This window comes from Musca vetustissima, unplaced genomic scaffold, assembly GCF_032173495.1.
Source record: "Musca vetustissima isolate MV318-11 ecotype Yass unplaced genomic scaffold, APGP_CSIRO_Mvet_v1 utg91729, whole genome shotgun sequence".
In the NCBI taxonomy this organism is placed as follows: Eukaryota; Metazoa; Arthropoda; class Insecta; order Diptera; family Muscidae; genus Musca; species Musca vetustissima.
Window position 1 is genome coordinate 79,827 of NW_026884315.1, and position 22,533 is coordinate 102,359.

Here is a 22,533-nt window from a genome sequence, read left to right on the forward strand (position 1 = left end):
TATGTAAAGAAATCTCGATTTTGTAATTTTTAATTAGCAATGTGAGAGAAAATTTTGTAAAAAAAATTTAAAGAAAAAGTAAATAATCGATTTTTTACAGCATATCTTTGATCGCAATATTTCCTATTTCCTTTCGGATATGTTGTTTGGAAATTTTTATTATATTCCAGTACTTATTAAATCTTATGAGAGCTTTTTGTAGTCATTCAGAGTGATAGATAGCTCTTCCTAATCGCTAGCGAAAAATGAACGAAGAGATTTTTGTAACCTTTTTCGGGTTTCAGGCATCTGAATTAAGAAGAAGTGGCAGAATGACATCGGAGTCTCATCGTGCAAGGGCAAGGATGAGGTGGACAAGAAACTTCATGTCATCTCTACAGCCGGAAACAATCATTACTATTGATTCCCGAACAACAGCGTTCTACGCCATCTCCTCACATATAAGTTGAGGACTTAACCAGAACCGGCAGTGCGATAGGACAGTGTTGGTAGTGCTTGACCTACCAAAAGCCTTTGATACTGTCAACCATGCCACGGTATTTGAGGTCATGCAGAGTTGAGAGCACTTGAACGTCCTCCGAATTAGCAGCCTTCTTTAAAGCGAGGAATATGAAAAGCCTTTGATACTGTCAACCATGCCACGCTATTTGAGTTTCAAACTTTGGATAATCAACTATATGTGTCGACGCCAGTCGTACGAGGAGTTCCAGAACAAGAAGTCCAAATCCCGTAGATTTAAAAAGGAAATTCCCCAGAGTGCAGTGATTTCTCCAGAACTGTTTAACCTCTACCTTTCCGGTATTCTAAGTCCTCCGGACGGCATAGAAATCGCTACATATGCAGATTATTGCACGATCATGACGTCGGGTCCCATTATTGACTACATACGTGCGAAGTTGAATGCCTACGTCGTCGAATTAGCAGCCTTCTTTAAAGCGAGGAATATGAAAATATTCACCACGAAGTCGTCGGCAATATTTTTCACCACATGGACTGCGGAGATGAGAATCCCGTTGAATGTTCATACAATTCCGACCACAAACTTCCCCAAAATACTCAGGGTCACATTCGACAATATGTTTAAATCGTCCGAGCAAACCACAGCTATCTGCGATAAGTTGAAAAGTATGAACATGGTCCTCAAGTTGATTGCCGGCTGCATTTTGGGCGCAGATAAGGAAACCTTGTTGACCTCTTACAAAGCTATAGGTTGGTCTTTGGCAAACTATGCGGTTCCAGTGTGGTCGGCGAACACTAGTGATACGCATGGGGAAGTATTCAGACCTGTCAGAACGCCGCCCTGAGGACTGCGACAGGGTGCCTCCTCATGGTACCAGTGGGCCATCTTCTTGAGGAGTCGAAGATCCTTCCCTAACGTACCTGCTCGGGTGCTTCAGGAACAATCATCCCAGCCTCTAGATCAAGTTGCCTATCGAGGAGGTCTGAATAGTATTCATACTGATGCAGTAAATAGGAAAACTATATTCATTTAAACTTCTACAACAACAACTATTGATATTCATATAAACTTCTACAACAACAACTATTGATTTCCCAATCCCACGACAACTGGTACTGGCACCTAACAAAATACATGTACGTGTGTCTGTGTTTTTTCCTGGGAATGACTGCTTCTCCCGGAATTACTGCTTCGAACCCTACTGGTCCCCGCCGGGATAAAAAAATGCATAGATCCAACTCGGCGAAATGCAATTGATGTAGAGAATGGGTGTTTGCTCGGGACTAAATCGGATCCAGGAGTACCTGAGAAAGGAGTTACGTTGTTTCATGCTGTGCTGTCACGTCTCCCAGCGTGTCTCAGGAATCGTTGAAGTTCGAGACACAACCGTAGTCCTCAGAACAGAAAACACGTAGCACTTAACACCACATATTTCTGCTCAGCACCTTGAAAATGCATCGTTCTTCCAGTTCATCTTCGATGGTCTGTGCAATAACATCATTATGGGAAATGTGTTCATCTTACACCATTCTGGAGTATATAATGGCCGGTCGAGAAAGAAATTACAGTTTAAAACAAAGCTTAACGATAACTGTAGCTTACAGCATAGTGCTGGTCGATGGTCTTCGCAATAACATCAGTGAAATTGGAGAAGAATAGTCGGTGCCATCCAGAAAACAAAGCTTAACGATAACTGTAGCTTACACCATAGTGCTGGTAACAACATTATGCGGAAGGATCGTACTAGAGGCGAAGGTGGGGGAACTTGCATTCATCTTACACCATTCTGCCCAGTATATATCTTTTTCGCTTGAGCTTGACTCTAGTGTCGAGAAAGAAATTACAAATGTTTATATACCGCCGATTAATAGCTGTACACCGGACATGTGGAATTCCGAAACAGAAAGTCCAAATCACGTAGAGAGAAACAGAGGGTTCCCCAAGGAATTGTTTAACCTTCACCATAATGAACTTCCACAACCGCCGGACGGCACAGAGATCATAATGTATGCATAAGATTGTATGATCAGGTCCCTCTAATGATATTTATGAGAAGTTAAACTTCTGAATAGCTGAACCTAATGGTCGATGGAGAACTGATTCCAACCACAATCTACCTCAAAATACTTTTAATGAATCTTTCCGAAATAACCTAGCCACATACTCAATTTTACCGAGGAAAGTAGCTTGGATTGAGTCGTTACGGTTCAAACTTGTTCGGAGGCCCGGTTCTTTCGTTTATCTACTTTTTTTCCTTATAATTGTTTTTTTTGCCCTGGTTCACCTAGTGCTGAAAGATAAAAAAACGAATAATATGAAACTAAAGGAACGAGATCAAATAAAAGATCTAGATAAACTAAAGGAACCATGTGAACTGAAGAGTTGAAACAAGTTCCGATCGTTACTTTCGCAATATAGTTCCAATGAACCTATTATAGTCGTCCCGTGCTCAATTTTATCGAAGAAGTTGTCTAAAAGTGGGTCATTCCGTAGCAATCTTGTTCGACGGAAGAATCCCAAAAAAAGGGACAATCGTTACTAGGTCCGATTCTGCAGTTCTGCACAAATTCGCCAACGGCATAAATGTTCTGTGGGACGAGTGGGATTTTTTATCAGCTCAGGACATTTAAATGCGTCTTTGGTGTCATTGAGTTAACTGAGTTAGAAACGACAGGGTGAATTAGAGAAATATGTTTTGAAGCGCCTAAAAGTATGCTTTGAAATTAAAAGAATTTTTGAATGGCATGCGGATAGCGCCATCTATTGATAAACACGATTGGAAATCGCTTAGCAAAAACTGAATGTCCCAAAACTCTCATGTCTTAAAAAAGTAAAAATCGATTTTTCCAGCAATTTAAGACCGATTTCTTTGCGATTTGAATGGGATCGTGGAGAGAACTTCTGAAGTCATGATTTTGAGATATTTTTTTATATATTTTTCGATTTCTATTTCACAAAAATGGACGTTAATTGTAAATCCTCACACTTATATATACCGTCATTGAATGATTACATTAAAATTCTTTGATTTTTTTTTATATATTTTTCAATTTAAAATTCTTGAAAAATTGATGTTGATCCGAACTTTACACATCGCATAACCTTTTACCAAACCTAGATTTTGAAATATTTTTTAAACATTTTTTCAATTTAAATTTAAACCTCACACTTATATATACCCTAATTAGATTACATTAAAATTAACTCGACTTTACTCAAGCTAACTCTACAATCAATATCAATTTTTCAAGAAAAAAAATTCTTCAAACCAAGGCTTCAGATGTTCTCTACGCGATACCATTCAAAATCGCAACGAAATCGTTCTTAATTTCCACGAAAAACGTAGATTTAGTTCGAAAACTAAGGCTACATTAAACATCAAATTTTCAAGAAATTTAAATTGAAAAATGCATAAAAAAATTCTCCAAACCAAGGCTTCAGAAGTTCTCTACACGATCCCATTCAAAATCGCAACGAAATCGTCCTTTAATTGCACGAAAAACGTAGATTAAGTTCGACGATTAAGGCTACAATCAACGTCCATTTTTGTGACACAGAAATTGAAAAATGTATAAAAAATATCTCAAAACCATGGCTTCAGAAGTTCTCTACACGATAGCATTCAAATCGGAAAGAAATCGGTCTTAAATTGCTGGAAAAATCGATTTTTATTATTTTACGACATGAGAGTTTTGGGACTTTCAGTTTTTGCTAAGCGATTTCCAATCATGTGAATCAACAGATGGCGCTATCCGCATGTCATTGCCAGTGTTGCCAACACATATTTACATTTCAAAAAAATCATTGTAATTTAAAGCATACTTTCAGGCGCAGCAGTAAAGCTTTCATTTAACCTCCCATATAAAATGAAATAAAAACACATGTGATTTTATTTTAAAAATATATATATTTATTAAAAAAAAATGGTGGAATGAATATTTTTTTAAATAAAAATTATAATTATAATACATAATTAATTATTATAAATTAAATTTATAAGATTGTTCATCTGGAATGACTTCCTGTTGAAAAAATTAAAACCTGTTGGGAAAATTAAAATTTTATTATTTAGAATAATTTGGTTTAATAAAATTGTTGGCGAATTTTCGAAAGAATTTCACACTGAATCAATACATAGCAAAATACTGTCCCATAATCTGGGACAGTATTTTACTATGTATTAAAATGGTTTCGGGACAATTATACCAAAAAACATCATCGACACCGTCATCCGTGATGGGGTTATAGGAATTTTAAATCGACATTTCAATAGAATATCTGCAACCAAAAGCCATGCACTGAGTTTACTGAGGGTCTAAAAAACAATTTAAAATTATAATTCAAATTGTTAAAATTTATATCCATACTACTCGGTCCACCCACAATTCAAATTACACCAAATTTCCAAAACTTCCTACTTAACCCAAACCAACACCCCCACGGTTATCCTAAATCTAAGTTTCAGGATTCAAACTCTACCGGTTCACCCACAATTCAAATTGTACCATATTTAGTACACATTAGTACAAATTTCCAAAACTTCCTACATACCGCAATCATAAACCCTCACAGTGATCCTAAATCCAATTTTGACGCTTCCAACTCTATCGGTTCACCCACAATTTAAATTGTACCAAATGTAGTACACAGTAGTACGAATTTCTAAAACCTCCTTCTTCCCACAAACCTACATCCCCAAAGTGATCCTAAATCCAAGTTTTAGGATTCAAACTCTACCGGTTCACCCACAATTCAAATTGTACCATATTTAGTACACATTAGTACAAATTTCCAAAACTTCCTACATACCGCAATCATAAACCCTCACAGTGATCCTAAATCCAATTTTCAGGCTTCCAACTCTATCGGTTCAGCCACAATTTAAATTGTACCAAATGTAGTACACAGTAGTACGAATTTCTAAAACCTCCTTCTTCCCACAAACCTACATCCCCAAAGTGATCCTAAATCCAAGTTTTAGGATTCAAACTCTACCGGTTCACCCACAATTCAAATTGTACCATATTTAGTACACATTAGTACAAATTTCCAAAACTTCCTACATACCCCAATCATAGACCCCCACAGTGATCCTAAATCCAATTTTCAGGCTTCCAACTCTATCGGTTCAGCAACAATTTAAATTGTACCAAATGTAGTACACAGTAGTACGAATTTCAAAACCTCCTTCTTACCACAAACCTACATACCCAAGGTGATTCTAAATCCAAGTTTCAGGATTCCAACTCTATCGCTTCACACAGAATTCATATTGTACCAAATTTAGTACACAGTAGTACCAATTTCCAAAACTTCCTACATGCCCCAGTTCTACACCCCCACCCTGATACTAAATTCAAGTTTTAGAATTCAACTCTATCGCTTCACCCACAATTTAAATTGTACCAAATTTAGTACACTTAGTACAAATTTCTAAAACTTCCTACATATCTCAATCTTAAACCTCAACAGTGATCCTGACTCCAAATTTCATGATTATAGCTCTATTGGTTCACCTAAAATTCAAATTGTACCAAATTTAGTACCATTTAGTAACCATAAGTAATATTTTCTTAAACTGAATCCTGACCCCAATTCCACACCCCTACAGTGATTCTGACTCCAAATTTCATGATTATAGCTCTATTGGTTCATCTAAATCCAAGCTGTACCGATTATAGTACGATTTAGTATTTTTCGTACACATAAGTAAAAAATTTCCAAAACTACGTTCATATCACAATCCTACAAATTCTAGGATTCCAGCTCGATTTGTATCTCCAAAATAAATTTGTACCAAATTTAGTACCATATAGTACTTTTCCTACACATGAGTAGACGCTTTCAAAACCATCTCCTTAAATAGACCCTACTTCTCAACATTAATTCACAATCCAAATATCATGTTTTTAACGCTATCCGTTCACATGCTACAGAATTGTACCTAATTTAGTACATTTTCGTACTTTTCGTATAGTTATAGTTCGAATATCCAAAAACCCTTTGGTACATCTATCCTACACTCCATCAACGACCACCAAACTAAATTTCTTATCTGTCACATTTGGACCAGGAGTGACCCTCACCCAAAATTTCAAGATTCTAGCTTCAGCCGTTTTGTCTGGGCGTTGATGAATCGTTAAATTTGTCAGTCAGTCAATCACTTGACTCTTTTATTAGTATAGATTCCAAAAAATACTAGGACCGCGATTTTTTGCTGTCAAAAAAAAAATACAAAAAGGAATTTCTTCACACTATAAAATCATATTTACAAATTATTTTAATTTTGTAATTAATTTTTGATTTTTTGTATAATAAAATTCATTACATTTCCAAAACAAAATTATGTATTAAAAAAATCTAAAAAAAGTGATCATGTTATTTAAAAAACATATTTTTATTAGAGCAATTCTGTTAATGATGCCAGTTAAATAAGTAAAAATTTAAGAAGATACTTTATAAAGAAAACCAAAAACAACAACAACAACCAATATCTGTTAAATAATTTAAATTTACAACAAAAAAAGAAAATCCCAAAAACAAGAAAACAATGCAAATAATTCAAAATCAAAAATAATAAAATGTGACAAAAGTAAAAAAAACAACAACAACAACAAAAATATTTATTCTGGAAGAAATGAAAAACTAATTATACCGAAAGAATAAAAATGATAATGACGGAAGAATCCAATATATAAATACTAGCCACATTAAAAAAAACGGAAAAAAATCCAATAACAAAAATAAAACACACACAAAATGCAGTACATAAAAATGAGAATAATATCGAGAATAAACAAATATTATTAATACATATTAAATAGTTGATATACAGGGTGGTCTGAATGGAATTTAAAAAATTTAAATTTTATATTTTTCAATTTTTTATATATTTTTTTTTAAATTGTGAATATAAAATAAATTTTAAAAATTAAATAAAGTTATATATATGTTTTAATGAGTGGTTATATTTTTTCAGAATTTTAATGAAAATTAATATCATTTAACTTTAATGGCAATTCTGGATTAAAAATATTTTGTTATGATTTTTATAAACCTATTGGAAGTGTAGATTATTTTAAAACATATTTTAAGGTCAGTCAAAAGTTTGGATTTAAAAAAAGAAAAATTAAAGAAAAAGATTTTTTATAAAGAAGTTACTTACTTAGCTGGCTTGTGACAGAACTTTCGTTCCATAAGCCGAGCATAACAAAGATTTCAAGGCGCGTCGGTCTTTTGAAAGACCATTTTCGGTGATGTTGTCTTCGACTTGATCTTTCCAACGTATTCTTGGCCTTCCCCTTCTGTGTGAACCATCAGCTGGTTCACTTGTATTTGCCTCTTCTGGGCTGGAGCATTCTCTGCCATTGTGCTTCTATATTATTATCGGGACAAGGGGTGCTTTCGTCAAGCAGTTGGGTAAGTTGAGCGGAGTAGGCTTCTGCTATCTGGTGTGTTTGCAGCTTTTCAACGTCAAATTTCTGCGTTACATTAGATCGCACCTTTGCTGCCACATTAAGACTGGTGCGTACCTTGGCTGCCACAAGGTAATGGTCCGAATCGATATTCGCTCCCCGGATCGATCGAACGTCTAAAACACTGGATGAATGCCTTCCGTCTATCACAACATGATCGATTTGATTTCTCGTTGTTCGATAGGGAGAAATCCAAGTGCCCTTGTGTATATCAAAATGCTTGAATCTGGTGCTGCTAACTACCATTTTTTTTGCTACCGCAAAGTCATTCATCCTCATGCCGTTGTCTGATGTTTTTCATGGAGGCTGAATTTTCCGACGGTGGGGCCAAAGATATTTTCCCTTCCGATTTTTGCATTTTAATCTACTAGCAGAATGTTAATGTCATGGCCAGGGCAACGATCATATGCTGTTTCTAGGCGCTCGTAAAATATATCTTTAGTCTGTTCATCTTTATCTTCGGTCGGAGCATGGGCGTAAATGAGACTGATGTTGAAGAACTTCGCTTTTATACGGATTATAGCAATTCGCTCATCTACTGGAGTGAATCTGGAGACAAGGTCTTTTATTCTCTTGTTAACCATTAATTCGCAGCCAAATTCATGTCTCGTTTCATGGCAGCTATAATACAGGGCGTAAACGTCTGATTTACTTACGCCTCTCCCTTTCCATTGCATTTCCTGTAAGGCAATAATATCGGTTTTGTACTTCTTGAGTACATCCGCCAAAGCGAACACTGCTGCGCATGTTCTGTACAACGTGCGCACATTCCAAGTACAGATTCGCAGATCGTGGTCCTTTATACGTTTGCGGGGGTGGTCGTCAACATTAGGTGGGTTTGGTTTTCTTTTTCTTTGCTTTTTCATAGTAGGTTCGATTTTCCGAGTGTGGGCAACTAACCCGACGCCTCAACCCATTTTTTTATAGTTCTTATGAGTGAACTCGCGACACATATTAGCTCACTATTTCATCGGGTGATGATGAGGCCAGTGTCCACAATTGAGATGAAAGAGGGACCAAGATAAGCCTGGACTTCGCCATGTTAAAGTCAATCAGAGCCGTTGATTGGTATCTATCATCCCCCCTACGCCACCCATAGGCATTCCTGTTTACCATTTTTACTCGACCAAATTTCTCGAGTAAAAAGTTTTCAAAGAGAACGCCATTTTGTTTTGTGCTCTCTTAAATTTGAGTCAATGTTTTTTCCAGTTTTGTGGGTTGAGGAACGGTTTTCGAGTAAAAAGTTTGCAAAACATGTAAAAAGAGTAGATTCTTTTAGGTTCTGAAAAGGAAAGGTCTATCGGAATTAATATAAGAAATAAATATTTTAAAGGACTGTACAAATTGTAGACTCCCTTAAAATAACTGAAAGCTTTTTAAAACACTTTTATTAAAATTCTTATAAGATTACTTGAAACAATATTTTTTTTAAGTCCACTATTTTTAATTCAGAACACTCTGTATATTTATATATACATATAAATACAATATTTATATTGTATGTATTAAGTATATAAATGTCGAAGCATTTTTATTGAATTTGTAAACAAAAAATTTTCAACTAATCAAAAACCTAGAAAAAAAACAAGAACATATAAGAAAGCCAACCTAAAGGAATAGAAGAACAATCCGGATTATTTAAAAAAAAATTCTGGTAATGATCTTCTAACCCAAGAAAAAACATACAAAAAATATATATTAAATATTATTTTGGAAACATTTTTTAAAATTGTGTTTAAGATTTTATATAAAAAAAATATAAACAACATTTTAAAAAATATTTCACAAAACGCTCGCTTAAGTGATATACCATAAAATAATAATAAAAATAATTACTTATAATATTTAAATATATTAATAATAAATAAAAATGTACTACTGATATATAAATATTATTTAGGTAAAATTTGCTTTAAAATAACAAAATAAAATAAATAATAATAATAAGTAATAAAAATAATACTAACGAAAAATATATATAAAGAGAAAAAAACACTTGAATACTTGGAATCCAAACAAAAATAAACGTGAAATTAAAAAAGAATAACAAAAAAATTAAACAAGAAACGGAAAAACAGAAGATGCACATAAAGAAAATTGAATAACAAGAACAAAAACAGAAAAACAAGAAAAATTTAAAAACAAAACATTTCCAAAAAAATTGTAAATTATTTAGAAAAAAGTTTTCTTTTGTGAAAACTTTAGACCGAAACACACACACAAGGAACCGGAAAAGTAAAAAAAAATAAAAAAACTTCTTTAAACTCAGACGAATCAATATCATCAGCGCCATCATCAATAATGGATAAAATCATTTTTTTTCTTTTCAATTGTTTTATTATATAAAAAGTATTATTAAAAATTAAATAAAAAATAATAATAATGAATAAAAAAATATCCCCCATTGGCAATAATTTAAAAAAAATAATTTATTAATTTTGAGATTTAGATTTAATTAAAACAATAATTATTGTGAAAACAATTTTGTGTATATTTGTTTAACCATTCACCTGGTTTCTTCCTTCTTTGTAATCTGTGTATAGTTTTTTATATTAAAAATATTTTTCTCAGTGTAATATAAAAAATGTGAAATTTAAATTAAAATTTATAAAACAAAAACAAACAAAAAATATATATGTATTGTAAAGAAATCTGTTTTTTAGTTAAATTTAGTTTGTTAAAGAAAAATATATTGATTGATCGATCATCTCTTTGATTTGATGTCTTAACTCTTTTAAATAATAAAAATGAAAATTATATTTAAATAATAAAAAAATAATGAATAAATAAAAACAAAAATAAATACTTATATGAAAATATATTTATTTGAAAATTTGAAAAAAAAAAACAATATTTTTTTATTTATAGAAAGATTTTCCATCTATAAGGTAAGGCAAAACCAGTAAGGAAAGTAGTAAAGTCGGACAGAGCCGACTATATAATACCCTTCTACATATGTCTCCTAACAGACTCCGACTTTTCGAAAGAACATTGAATTGAATATGTGACCTTTCTGGAACCTATGCTTCAGTACGCCACACTGTTAAAAATGTAATCTCAATCAGACACCCGTTCGAAATATACATATGGAAGCAATTACTGTATCTGCACCAATTTCAACAAAACCCAAAAAATCGTCATTCCAGTCTCAATTTGATACGTTGTGCAAAATTTCGTGTTAATCGGACAAACATTAGGAGTTTGCTGCACCATTTATGTAAAATCGGGCGAAAATATATATGGGAGCTATATCTAAATCTGAACCGATTTTCAGGAAACTTAACACACATGATTCTATATCTAATTCATTACGCTGTGCCAAATTTGTTGCAAATCGAAAGATTTATATGGACTTTGGTGGACCTTTTACATTAAATCGGACGAAGATATATGTGGAAGCTATATCTAAACCTGAACCGATTTTCACGAAACTTAGCACACATCATTCTAAGCTCAATTCAGTACGTTGTTCCGAATTTCGTGCAAATCGAAAGATATATAGGACTTTGGTGCCGTATTTACATAAAATCGGACGAAAATATACATGGGAGCTATATCTAAATCTGAACCGATTTTCTCGAAACTCAGCACATACATTCTATACTTAATTGAGTACGCTATGCCAAATTTCGTGCAAATCGAAACATATATAGGGACTTCGGTACACCATTTACCTTAAATCGGACGAAAATATATATGAAAGCTATATCTAAATTTGAACCGAATTTTCCCAATTTCAATAGAATTCGTCCTTGAGCCAAATAAATGAGCTGTGCCAACTTTCATCCAAATCGAACCATAAATGCGACCTGTACTTTGTTTACAATTTAACATCTACAGACGGACGCACATGCATAAATCGACTCAGAAAGTGATTCTATGCATATTCTCAAAAGGAACCATGTGTCTATATCGTTTCCTTTTGCCTGTTACAAACATACGCACGCCTATGCTCTGTCCATCCTTTGTGAAAAATATTATTTAAAAATCCACGCCTAAGGCTCTGCCCATCGTTTGGAAAATATATTATTTAAAAAATCCACGCCTAAGGCTCTGCCCACGCCTAAGGCTCTGCCCACGCCTAAGGCTCTGCCCATCGTTTGGAAAAAATATTATTTAAAAAATCCACGCCTAAGGCTCTGCCCACGCCTAAGGCTCTGCCCATCGTTTGGAAAAAATATTATTTAAAAAATCCACGCCTAAGGCTCTGCCCACGCCTAAGGCTCTGCCCATCGTTTGGAAAAATATTATTTAAAAAATCCACGCCTAACGCTCTGCCCACGCCTAAGGCTCTGCCCATCGTTTGGAAAAAATATTATTTAAAAAATCCACGCCTAAGGCTCTGCCCATCGTTTGGAAAAAATATTATTTAAAAAATCCACGCCTAAGGCTCTGCCCACGCCTAAGGCTCTGCTCGTCCTTTGGAAAAATATTCTTTAAAAATCCACGCCTAGGGCTCTGCCCATCCTTTGGAAAAAATATTATTTAAAAAATCCACGCCTAAGGCTCTGCCCATCGTTTGGAAAAAATATTATTTAAAAAATCCACGCCTAAGGCTCTGCCCACGCCTAAGGCTCTGCCCATCGTTTGGAAAAAATATTATTTAAAAAATCCACGCCTAAGGCTCTGCCCACGCCTAAGGCTCTGCCCATCGTTTGGAAAAAATATTATTTAAAAAATCCACGCCTAAGGCTCTGCCCACGCCTAAGGCTCTGCCCATCGTTTGGAAAAAATATTATTTAAAAAATCCACGCCTAAGGCTCTGCCCACGCCTAAGGCTCTGCCCATCGTTTGGAAAAAATATTATTTAAAAAATCCACGCCTAAGGCTCTGCCCACGCCTAAGGCTCTGCTCATCCTTTGGAAAAATATTCTTTAAAAATCCACGCCTAAGGCTCTGCCCATCCTTTGGAAAAAATATTATTTAAAAAATCCACGCCTAAGGCTCTGCTCATCCTTTGGAAAAATATTCTTTAAAAATCCACGCCTAAGGCTCTGCTCATCCTTTGGAAAAATATTCTTAAAAAAATCCACGCCTAAGGCTCTGCCCACGCCTAAGGCTCTGTTCATCCTATGGAAAAATATTCTTTAAAAAATCCACGCCTAAGGCTCTGCCCACGCCTAAGGCTCTACTCATCCTTTGGAAAAATATTCTTTAAAAAATCCACGTCTAAAGCTCGGCTGGTCCTTTAGGAATTTTTTTTTAAATCCACGCCTAAAGCTCGGCTGGTCCTTTAGGAATTTTTTTTTTAAATCCACGCCTAAAGCTCGGCCGCTCCTTTGAGAATTTTTTTTTAAATCCACGCCTAAAGCTCGGCCGCTCCTTTGGGAAATTTTCTTCAAAAAAACCACGCCTAAGGTACTGCTGGTCCGCTTGGAAAAATGTTCTTTAAAAAATCCACGCCTAAGGATCTGCTCATCCTTTGGAAAAATATTCTTAAAAAAGGCTCTGCTGGTCCTTGGAAAATATGCTTTGAAATTTCATATTGAAAACAGTATGCCCAGAAATTTCCTTTAAAAATATATTAAAATTTTTTATTCTCTGAAAAAATACTAAAAATGGACGATTTCAACTTCCAATTTTCGAATGAGGAACTTTCTGTTGGAAATATCGAAGAAGCCAATGCCTATTCATCTCTAGATGTTAACAATGCAGAAGATAGTATGCCTCCAATGGATTATGCTGCCGAACCTGAAGAACATAGCATGGGAAGGGTATATGGCGTATCCGGTCCCGTTGTAACCGCTGAGAATATGATCGGAGCCGCCATGTACGAACTGGTACGAGTTGGCTATTACCATCTGGTGGGGGAAATTATACGCCTTGAAGGTGATATGGCCACAATTCAGGTATACGAAGATACATCCGGTTTGGCTGTGGGAGATCCTGTTGAACGTACTGGCAAACCATTGTCTGTGGAATTGGCTCCGGGTATAATGGGAAACATATTCGATGGCATACAACGTCCGCTGAGGTCAATACATGAACTTACCAAGTCCATTTACATACCCAAGGGGGTGGACATAAAGAGCCTATCACGTGATAAGACATGGGATTTCGTACCCTGCAATATGCGTATTGGCACAGTGGTAACGGGTGGCGATATTTGTGGTTATGTTGTGGAAAATTCGCTGGTAACACATCGAATCATGTTACATCCTCGGGCTAAGGGGAGGGTAACATATGTAGCTCCCGCTGGAAATTACACCATCGTGGATGAAATCCTCGAAACGGAATATGAAGATGTGAAGACAAAGCATAAAATGTTACAGGTGTGGCCTGTAAGACACCCGAGGCCGGTGGCGGAGAAGTGGCCTTCAAATTACCCTTTGTTTACAGGGCAGCGGGTTATAGATGCCTTGTTTCCCTCGGTTTTGGGTGGTACCACTGCCATACCTGGGGCCTTTGGTTGTGGCAAGACGGTTATATCCCAGTCGCTTTCGAAATACTCCAACTCGGATGTCATCATCTATGTCGGCTGTGGTGAGCGTGGCAATGAAATGTCTGAGGTATTGCGGGATTTTCCGGAGTTGTCCATAGAAATTGATGGTGTTACAGAGTCCATCATGCAAAGGACAGCCTTGGTGGCAAATACCTCAAATATGCCAGTGGCTGCCCGGGAGGCCTCGATTTACACAGGGATAACCTTGGCAGAATATTTCCGCGATATGGGTTACAATGTTTCAATGATGGCTGATTCCACCTCAAGATGGGCTGAGGCCTTACGTGAGATTTCAGGACGTTTGGCGGAAATGCCTGCTGATTCCGGTTATCCAGCTTATTTGGGTGCCCGTTTGGCTTCATTTTATGAAAGGGCTGGACGTGTAAAATGCCTTGGCAATCCCAAACGTGAAGGTTCCGTCTCAATTGTCGGTGCCGTTTCTCCGCCGGGTGGTGATTTTTCAGATCCTGTCACCTCTTCCACTTTGGGTATTGTACAAGTCTTTTGGGGTCTTGATAAAAAATTGGCACAACGTAAACATTTCCCCTCCATCAATTGGCTAATTTCCTATTCGAAGTATACCCGGGCCCTGGATCCATATTATGATAAAAATTTTCCCGGATTCGTACCTTTGCGACAAAAGGCCAAGGAAATTTTACAAGAAGAAGAGGATCTCTCAGAAATTGTTCAACTGGTGGGTAGAGCTTCCCTAGCGGAATCGGATAAATTAACCTTGGAAGTTGCCAAAATGCTCAAGGATGATTTTCTACAACAAAATTCCTATTCCTTCTATGATCGCTTTTGTCCCTTCTATAAAACTTTTGGAATGCTAAAGAATATTATCAACTTTTATGAATTGGCCAAGCAATCTATGGAAATGTCCACGGCAAAGGGGGAGCAGAAAATCACCTGGAATCAAATACAATCGAAAATGACGGATATTCTCTATCAATTGCAATCGATGAAATTTATGGTAGAGATTTTTTGGGAAATTTTGAAAATAATTAAGAATAAAATATTTGCCTTTATTTCAGGACCCCTTGAAAGATGGAGAGGACAAGATTTTGGAAGAATATGGCCAACTAAATGATTCCATTGAAGTGGCATTTAATAATCTAAGTGGTGGTGATTAGAGATCCAAGAATGAATTTTGAAATGTTTTTCGAAAATAAAGAATATAATGAATTAAAATAAAAGGTCCTTTGGAAAATATTTTTTTAAAAATCCACGCCTAAAGCTCGCCTGCTCCTTTGGAATAATATTCTTTAAAAAATCCACGCTTAAATCTCGGCTGGTCCTTTGGAAAATATTTTTTAAAAATCCACGCCTAAAGCTCGGCTGGTCCATTGGAAAAATATTCTTTAAAAATCCACGCCTAAAGCTCGGCTGGTCCATTGGAAAAATATTCTTTAAAAATCCACGCCTAAAGCTCGGCTGGTCCATTGGAAAAATATTCTTTAAAAATCCACGCCTAAAGCTCTGCTGGTCCTTCGAGAAAATATTCTTTAAAAATCCAAGCCTAAGGCTCTGCTGGTCCTTTGGGAAATTTTCTTTAAAAATCCACGCCTAAGGCTCTGCTGGTCCTTTGGGAAATTTTCTTTAAAAATTCACGCCCAAAGATCAAGCCTAAGGCTTTGCTGGTCTTTTGGAAAAATATTCTTTAAAAATCCACGCCTAAAGCTCGGCTGGTCCTTTGGAAAAATATTCTTTAAAAATCCACGCCCAAAGCTCGGCTGGTCCGGAGAAATATAACCTTTAAAAATTCACGCCTGAATCTCCGATGGTCTTTGGAAAAATATTCTTTTAAAAATTCAAGCCTATGGCTCTGCTGATTTTCTTTAAAATTTCTAAAACATTTTTCTCTCAATGAAGCCACTGTGCTGCTCTGCCACAAGGATACAAATAAGTGTTTTGTATAGCAGGACACTCCTTGTTTCGTTTTTAATGTAAACTACTTAAAATCATCACCAAATTAAAGCCTCTAATTATAATTGCCATTAATACGCCCACTTTTAATTAAGAATTCATTTAAAGTGCAGTTAATTTCAGAGCAATCAAAATATTGACATACCTTCCAAATTATTGGAATGTGTAGGAATGAAAACATAAAGAGCTCTGTGAACATCAAACAGAATTAGAAATTTATTATTTCTATGTGAGTGGGTGTGTGTTTGTTTCTCTTCGACCATAAATACTAATGATGGGCCTATATAAAAGGAAAATACATTTCTGGACATTAATTTATCTTTCAAGTAAACATCAACAAACACAAAGGATAACAACCGAGTAAGAGACAGACGAAAAGGATGTTCAACCCAAAACCAATAAATGATCCCAATTATCGCATACCGGGCCAGTGTATTTGGTTAAAATTAAATGGTTCTTGGCCTTACGATAATCATGAGGCAAATAAAGATTTCTATTCGTCACGATATATCTGGGGTTGGCTGTACACCGCCTGGTCATGGTATGTTGTGTGGTCGGTAGGCATTACAATCGGATTTCAAACAGCATTTCTGATCAATAATCTCGGTGACATAATGATGACAACGGAAAATTGTTGTACCACATTTATGGGTGCCTTGAATTTTGTCCGTTTGCTGCATATGCGCTTGAATCAGCGACAATTGAAAGTGATCATACAACAATTTGTTGAGGATATTTGGATAAATAAGTGAGTAAAGAAATCTATTAAAAAATAATGATCCTTTGGAGAAAATATTCTTTAAAAAATCCACGCCTAAGGCTTTGGTGGTCCTTCGAGAAAATATTCTTTAAAAAGTCCACGCCTAAGGCTTTGGTGGTCCTTCGAGAAAATATTCTTTAAAAAGTCCACGCCTAAGGCTTTGGTGGTCCTTCGAGAAAATATTCTTTAAAAAATCCACGCCTAAGGCTTTGGTGGTCCTTCGAGAAAATATTCTTTAAAAGATCCAGGCCTAAGGCTTTGGTGGTCCTTCGAGAAAATATTCTTTAAAAAATCCACGCCTAAGGCTTTGGTGGTCCTTCGAGAAAATATTCTTTAAAAAATCCACGCCTAAGGCTTTGGTGGTCCTTCGAGAAAATATTCTTTAAAAAATCCACGCCTAAGGCTTTGGTGGTCCTTCGAGAAAATATTCTTTAAAAAATCCACGCCTAAGGCTTTTGTGGTCCTTCGAGAAAATATTCTTTAAAAATCCACGCCTAAGGCTTTGCTGGTCTTTTCGGAAAATATTCTTTAAAAATCCAGGCCTAAGACTTTGCTGGTCTTTTGGGAAAATATTCTTTAAAAATCCAGGCCTAAGGCTTTGCTGGTCTTTTGGGAAAATATTCTTTAAAAATCCACGCCTAAGGCTTTGGTGGTCCTTCGAGAAAATATTCTTTAAAAAATCCACGCCTAAGGCTTTGGTGGTCCTTCGAAAAAATATTCTTTAAAAAATCCACGCCTAAGGGTTTGGTGGTCCTTCGAGAAAATATTCTTTAAATCAGCCACGCCTAAGGCTTTGGTGGTCTTTCGAGAAAAAAAATCTTTAAAAATCCACGCCTAAGGCTTTGGTGATCCTTCGAGAAAATATTCTTTAAAAATCCACGCCTAAGGCTTTGCTGGTCTTTTGGGAAAATATTCTTTAAAAATCCACGCCTAAGGCTTTGCTGGTCTTTTGGGAAAATATTCTTTAAAAATCCACGCCTAAGGCTTTGCTGGTCTTTTGGGAAAATATTCTTTAAAAATCCACGCCTAAGGCTTTGCTGGTTTTTTGGGAAAATATTCTTTAAAAATCCACGCCTAAGGCTCTGCTGGTCCTTTGGAAAATATTCTTTAAAAATCCACGCCTAAGACTCAGCTGGTCCTTTGCAAAAATATTATTTAAAAATCAACCCTAAAGCCTTGCTTTTGAAAAATTATTTTACTATTATTCCAGAAAACAACATCCTCATGTTGCTGCCGTATGTTCCCGCAATATGCGCACCTTCCGCATTATGACTGTGCTCCTGAGCTGCCTTATATCAATGTATTGTGTCCTACCATTGGTGGTATTATTTTTTGATGTTGGTCTAGATGCCGATGAAAAACCTTTCCCCTATAAAATGTTATTTCCCTACGATGCCCATCATGGTTGGCGTTATGTTGTCACATATATATTTACAAGCTATGCCGGAATATGTGTGGTAACAACACTCTTTGCCGAAGATTCAATTTTTGGATTTTTTGTCACCTATACATGTGGTAAATTTCAAATTCTACATGAACGTATTGATAATTTGGTATTGGATGCCTATGAAAGGGTGAGAAATAAGGAGGATACAATGGAAATACAGGATACCTATGTGAGGCTATTAAATCGCATGGCTTATGATCATAATAAATTAATTGAGTAAGTTAACTCGATAATTTGATGTTTGCTACGATTTAATATGAAATATTTTTTTTCAGATTTGCTGCAAAATTGGAGAATTTCTTTAATCCTATACTCTTGGTGAATTTTACAATATCCTCTATTTTGATATGCATGGTGGGATTTCAATTGGTCACGGGCAAGGACATGTTTATAGGTGACTATGTTAAATTCTTTGTGTATATGTCATCTTCCCTGTCACAGCTGTATGTTTTATGCTGGAATGGGGATTCTCTTATACAACATGTGAGTTTAATGTATACAAATAATTATTATTAAATTACATATATAAAATAATAATCTTTATAGTCCCTAGAGACGGCAAATCATTTGTACATATGCAACTGGGAAGGTGGACAAATACGACCTACCTCCTCTATAATTCGTCATCAATTTGTGAAAGAAAAATCTGATAAAGAAACTCTACAATTATCCGAACAGCTATTTAAAAGGGGTCTACAAAATAAAGAATTAAAACGGATTCAAGACACTTATTATATTCCAGCAAACAAGAAGTTTCGTCAAAATCTGGAAATAATGATAATGTGCAGCCAGAGGCCAGTGAAAATAACAGCCCTCAAATTTTCAACATTATCCTTGCAATCATTTACCGCCATATTAAGTACATCGATGAGTTATTTTACTCTCTTGAAAACGGTATATGATGAAAATCAGGAGGATGGTGCAACAAATTAAATAAAAAATATATTTATCAATTTATTATTCTATATACATATATAGTAGGTAATATACAAGTGATTAGTAGTAACAACAATTTACATACAGTTTTATCTAGAGAACAGTTTTTTTTCGAATAGCAACATTAGTATCAACATCGGTTTCACAATTGTAGAAGATCTATAGTTTTTTTGTATTCACTTATAATGGTGTGGCAGTTTCCTCTTTGGCTTCGGTCAGAGCACGAGCTTGGTGTGTAAAAACGGGTACATTTATACCCTGTTTTTACACAAAAGAAATAAATTCATTATAAATAAAGGTGTTAGTAAAAATAAAAAATGAAATGTCCTACCTGCATTTTAGCTGATCTAATGAAGGCCTTATTGGAGGTTACCGTTACCGCTTTCATATCCATGCCAAAGGCAAAAATCAATAAACTTCGTTCATTAATTTTACCACTAAATTTAATGCTGGCAATTTCGGGTGGTATTGAGGTGACATCTGGTAAGATTTCAATACGTTTAGTTAGCTCGTCGGCTCTTCGTTTTTCTTCGGCACCACCAAGTAGTGCAACTATGTCTTGAAACGATTTATGGGCAGTGGTACAGCAAATTAAGCGTTTTCCTGAAAAATGGAATAGAAGAAAATATTAAAAAAATATATTTTAGTAACATATTATTTCAAAATCGTGGATTGCGATGAAGAATTATCGGGAGAGAAGGAGAGAGGAGAAACGTATTTTCAGGAAAAAAATAAAGAACAAGAAAATCGAGATGTACAGGAATCAGAATGAAGTCTGAAAATTCTACCATCGGGTAAAACACCAAACCGAAGGCTTTGGTGCAGGCACATCCTCCTGTAGAGATGAAGAAGGAAACCTGGTGACAGATGCAGACAGCGTGTTGAGGATCTGCAAGGATCATTTTGAAATGCTTCTGGTATCAAAGAGTGGCGGTGAAGAAGATACCCCAGAACCAATAAGAGATGATGGTATAGAGCAATTAATCGACTGAAGAACAATAAAGCAACAGGTGTCAATGGGTTACAAGCCGAACTATTCAAGACTGGTGGTCAGATGCTGGTAAGGAGCATACAGAATGCATGCCCAATGATTGGAACCTCAGCATCCTGTGTCCCGTGCACAAAAAAGGAGACAAGCCGATATGTGCCAACTATAGAGGAATAAGTCTCCTTGACATCGTAATTTAAATTTCTATCCAGCGTGCTGTGTGAACGACTGAAGCCAATGGTCCATACCAATGTAGCTTCAGAACTGCCAAATCCACCATTGACCAGATTTTCAATCTGCACCAGATCCAGATTCCACCTTTTCGTCGACTAAAAGGGAGCCTCTAGATCAAGTTGCCTATCGAGCAGGTCTGAATGGGATTCATGCAGATGCAGTAGCCGCGACGCTGAACGGATACAAAGTGAATGCCGTCCTTCGGCTATGCAGGATAACTTTAACAGGCACAAGATCAGCAATTAAAGTTGGAAAGGACCTCTTGGAGCCCTTTAATACCGAACGAGGATTCAGACAAGGTGATAGTTTGTCGTGTGACCTTTTTAACATCCTGCTGGAAAAGGCCATACGAGAGGCAAAAGTGAACAGAAATGACACTCTGTACACCAACAACATATGTTACTCGCCTACGCCGATTACATCGGCATAATGGGTCGAATATTTGCGAGTGGTAAAAGCCACCTTTGAAGGAATTGAGAAGGAGTCTGCCAAACTGGGAGTGGCAGTAAATGGCGAAAAGACCAAGCTGAAATTGGAAAAAAAACTACGAAAAAAACCGACGCGCATAGAAATCTTTTCTAAGATCGGCTTATGGAACAACCGTTCTGTCATAAGCCAGCTATGTAAGTATTTTTTATAAATCTTCATTTATTTTCAGACCTACTTACCCGAAAACAATTTATCTAAAATAGGTTTCAAAGGTGACTCCCGCTCCTTTTCAGCTTGTTCAGTTAAAATCGGTTCTTGAAATTTCCAATTGCAGCTGCCATTACAAACATTACTCACATATGCCAATAACGTTGTTATATCCAGATTTAAAATACTAATATTACTAATATCGGAATTTTTATCCACCTCCGATGGTTTTTCCAACGAGGCTATTTCAACACCTTCCGCCTCCAGGGCCATGGTTAATTCGTTTTCAATTGGATGACTGAAATAGAAAACCACCTGTAGATATAGAAGCTATTACTAATCAAAATAAAAAATCCTGTCTATAAATAACCAAAACCCCTACCTTTGGACATTTAAACATGCAGAGATTTTGTGATGAGGCCTCCACAAATTCTTGAGCCTGATCGATTATGCTGCGTGCACCAAAGCTCGCCTCGCCACGAGCAGCATCTGTTAACGACTTTGAATTTCGGGCAATGGCTATTCAAATATTATGAAATTAATATAAAAATAAAATGGGGAATTTCTCAAATCATACCCTTTATCCATTTCAAGCCATTCTCACAAACAATATCAACTCGTAGTGGATTCTCCCGATAGTCCACCGGAAAACCACAATCGACATGTACCACATCCCGTTGTTGTTGTAGTATTTTAACCAAAAACTCATAATGCGTCAGATTGCTGCATTGAACATGATTAATTTTTAAAGTTTTATTTTTGATGACCTTGAAAGAACAGAACAGAATTAAATTCAAAACTGGTTTCAAAATTTTATATGGGCATTCTTGGAATTTACCTTTTGCAAAAATTTAATTTCTTGTACAATTTTTCTTTGTACCTTTTGCACACCTGGTATTTCGGTGAATTCATCTAGAATTTTTATTAACACCTGACCCAGTTCCACCTTATCTTCAGCCTTTTGTAGGAGATCATCTTCATAGGGTAATTCGGGTTCCATGATTTGCAAAATAATAAATTATTTTTACTTGAAGATTTCAGTTTCGCAAAGTGAAATTTAAGAAAATGACTGTTAAAGGCAAATATTTCAATGTTTAGAATGAGAACAAAGCGTAATCGCAAAGTTTAGAATGTGATAATGGGGTAATGAGAAGAATGCTTCTTCTTGTTTTCATAGTAATTGCCTTAAATGAGTTACACTCAACAGCTGTCTTTAAGAGTCATTGCTA

General features: G+C 35.8%; 3 protein-coding genes across 3 annotated transcripts; 2 read left to right on the plus strand and 1 right to left on the minus strand.

The window, feature by feature from the left end:
- The first annotated feature begins 13,619 nt into the window (after positions 1 to 13,619).
- LOC133331296 (V-type proton ATPase catalytic subunit A-like) lies at positions 13,620 to 15,510 on the plus strand. Its single transcript, XM_061539695.1, has 2 exons — positions 13,620 to 15,350; positions 15,412 to 15,510. Exons 1-2 carry the CDS (start codon positions 13,641 to 13,643, stop codon positions 15,508 to 15,510), a joined length of 1,809 nt encoding a protein of 602 aa, XP_061395679.1. The 5' UTR covers positions 13,620 to 13,640.
- A 1,173-nt stretch (positions 15,511 to 16,683) lies between these two features.
- LOC133331294 (odorant receptor 13a) lies at positions 16,684 to 19,449 on the plus strand. Its single transcript, XM_061539693.1, has 5 exons — positions 16,684 to 17,051; positions 18,274 to 18,726; positions 18,786 to 18,993; positions 19,057 to 19,132; positions 19,166 to 19,449. Exons 1-5 carry the CDS (start codon positions 16,684 to 16,686, stop codon positions 19,441 to 19,443), a joined length of 1,383 nt encoding a protein of 460 aa, XP_061395677.1. The 3' UTR covers positions 19,444 to 19,449.
- A 165-nt stretch (positions 19,450 to 19,614) lies between these two features.
- Positions 19,615 to 22,316, minus strand: LOC133331295 (UPF0415 protein C7orf25 homolog). The gene is made up of 6 exons (XM_061539694.1): positions 22,143 to 22,316; positions 21,882 to 22,071; positions 21,687 to 21,823; positions 21,337 to 21,619; positions 19,778 to 20,049; positions 19,615 to 19,704 (listed from the first exon to the last, which is right to left on the minus strand). The coding sequence occupies exons 1-6, from the start codon at positions 22,302 to 22,304 to the stop codon at positions 19,627 to 19,629; spliced, it is 1,122 nt and encodes a 373-aa protein (XP_061395678.1). The 5' UTR covers positions 22,305 to 22,316; the 3' UTR covers positions 19,615 to 19,626.
- Positions 22,317 to 22,533: the final 217 nt, after the last annotated feature.

Coding starts and splice junctions, on each gene's coding strand:
- LOC133331294 (XM_061539693.1), top strand. CDS start 16,684: ATGTTCAACCCAAAACCAATAAATGATCCCAATTATCGCATACCGGGC. Junction 18,727..18,785: donor GATCATAATAAATTAATTGA/GTAAGTTAACTC, acceptor ATTTTTTTTCAG/ATTTGCTGCAAAATTGGAGA. Junction 19,133..19,165: donor ACCTACCTCCTCTATAATTC/GTCATCAATTTG, acceptor AATCTGATAAAG/AAACTCTACAATTATCCGAA.
- LOC133331295 (XM_061539694.1), bottom strand. CDS start 22,304: ATGGAACCCGAATTACCCTATGAAGATGATCTCCTACAAAAGGCTGAA. Junction 21,824..21,881: donor TGGCTTGAAATGGATAAAGG/GTATGATTTGAG, acceptor ATATTTGAATAG/CCATTGCCCGAAATTCAAAG. Junction 20,050..21,336: donor TTTAGATAAATTGTTTTCGG/GTAAGTAGGTCT, acceptor TCCATTTTTCAG/GAAAACGCTTAATTTGCTGT.
- LOC133331296 (XM_061539695.1), top strand. CDS start 13,641: ATGGGAAGGGTATATGGCGTATCCGGTCCCGTTGTAACCGCTGAGAAT. Junction 15,351..15,411: donor TGCAATCGATGAAATTTATG/GTAGAGATTTTT, acceptor CCTTTATTTCAG/GACCCCTTGAAAGATGGAGA.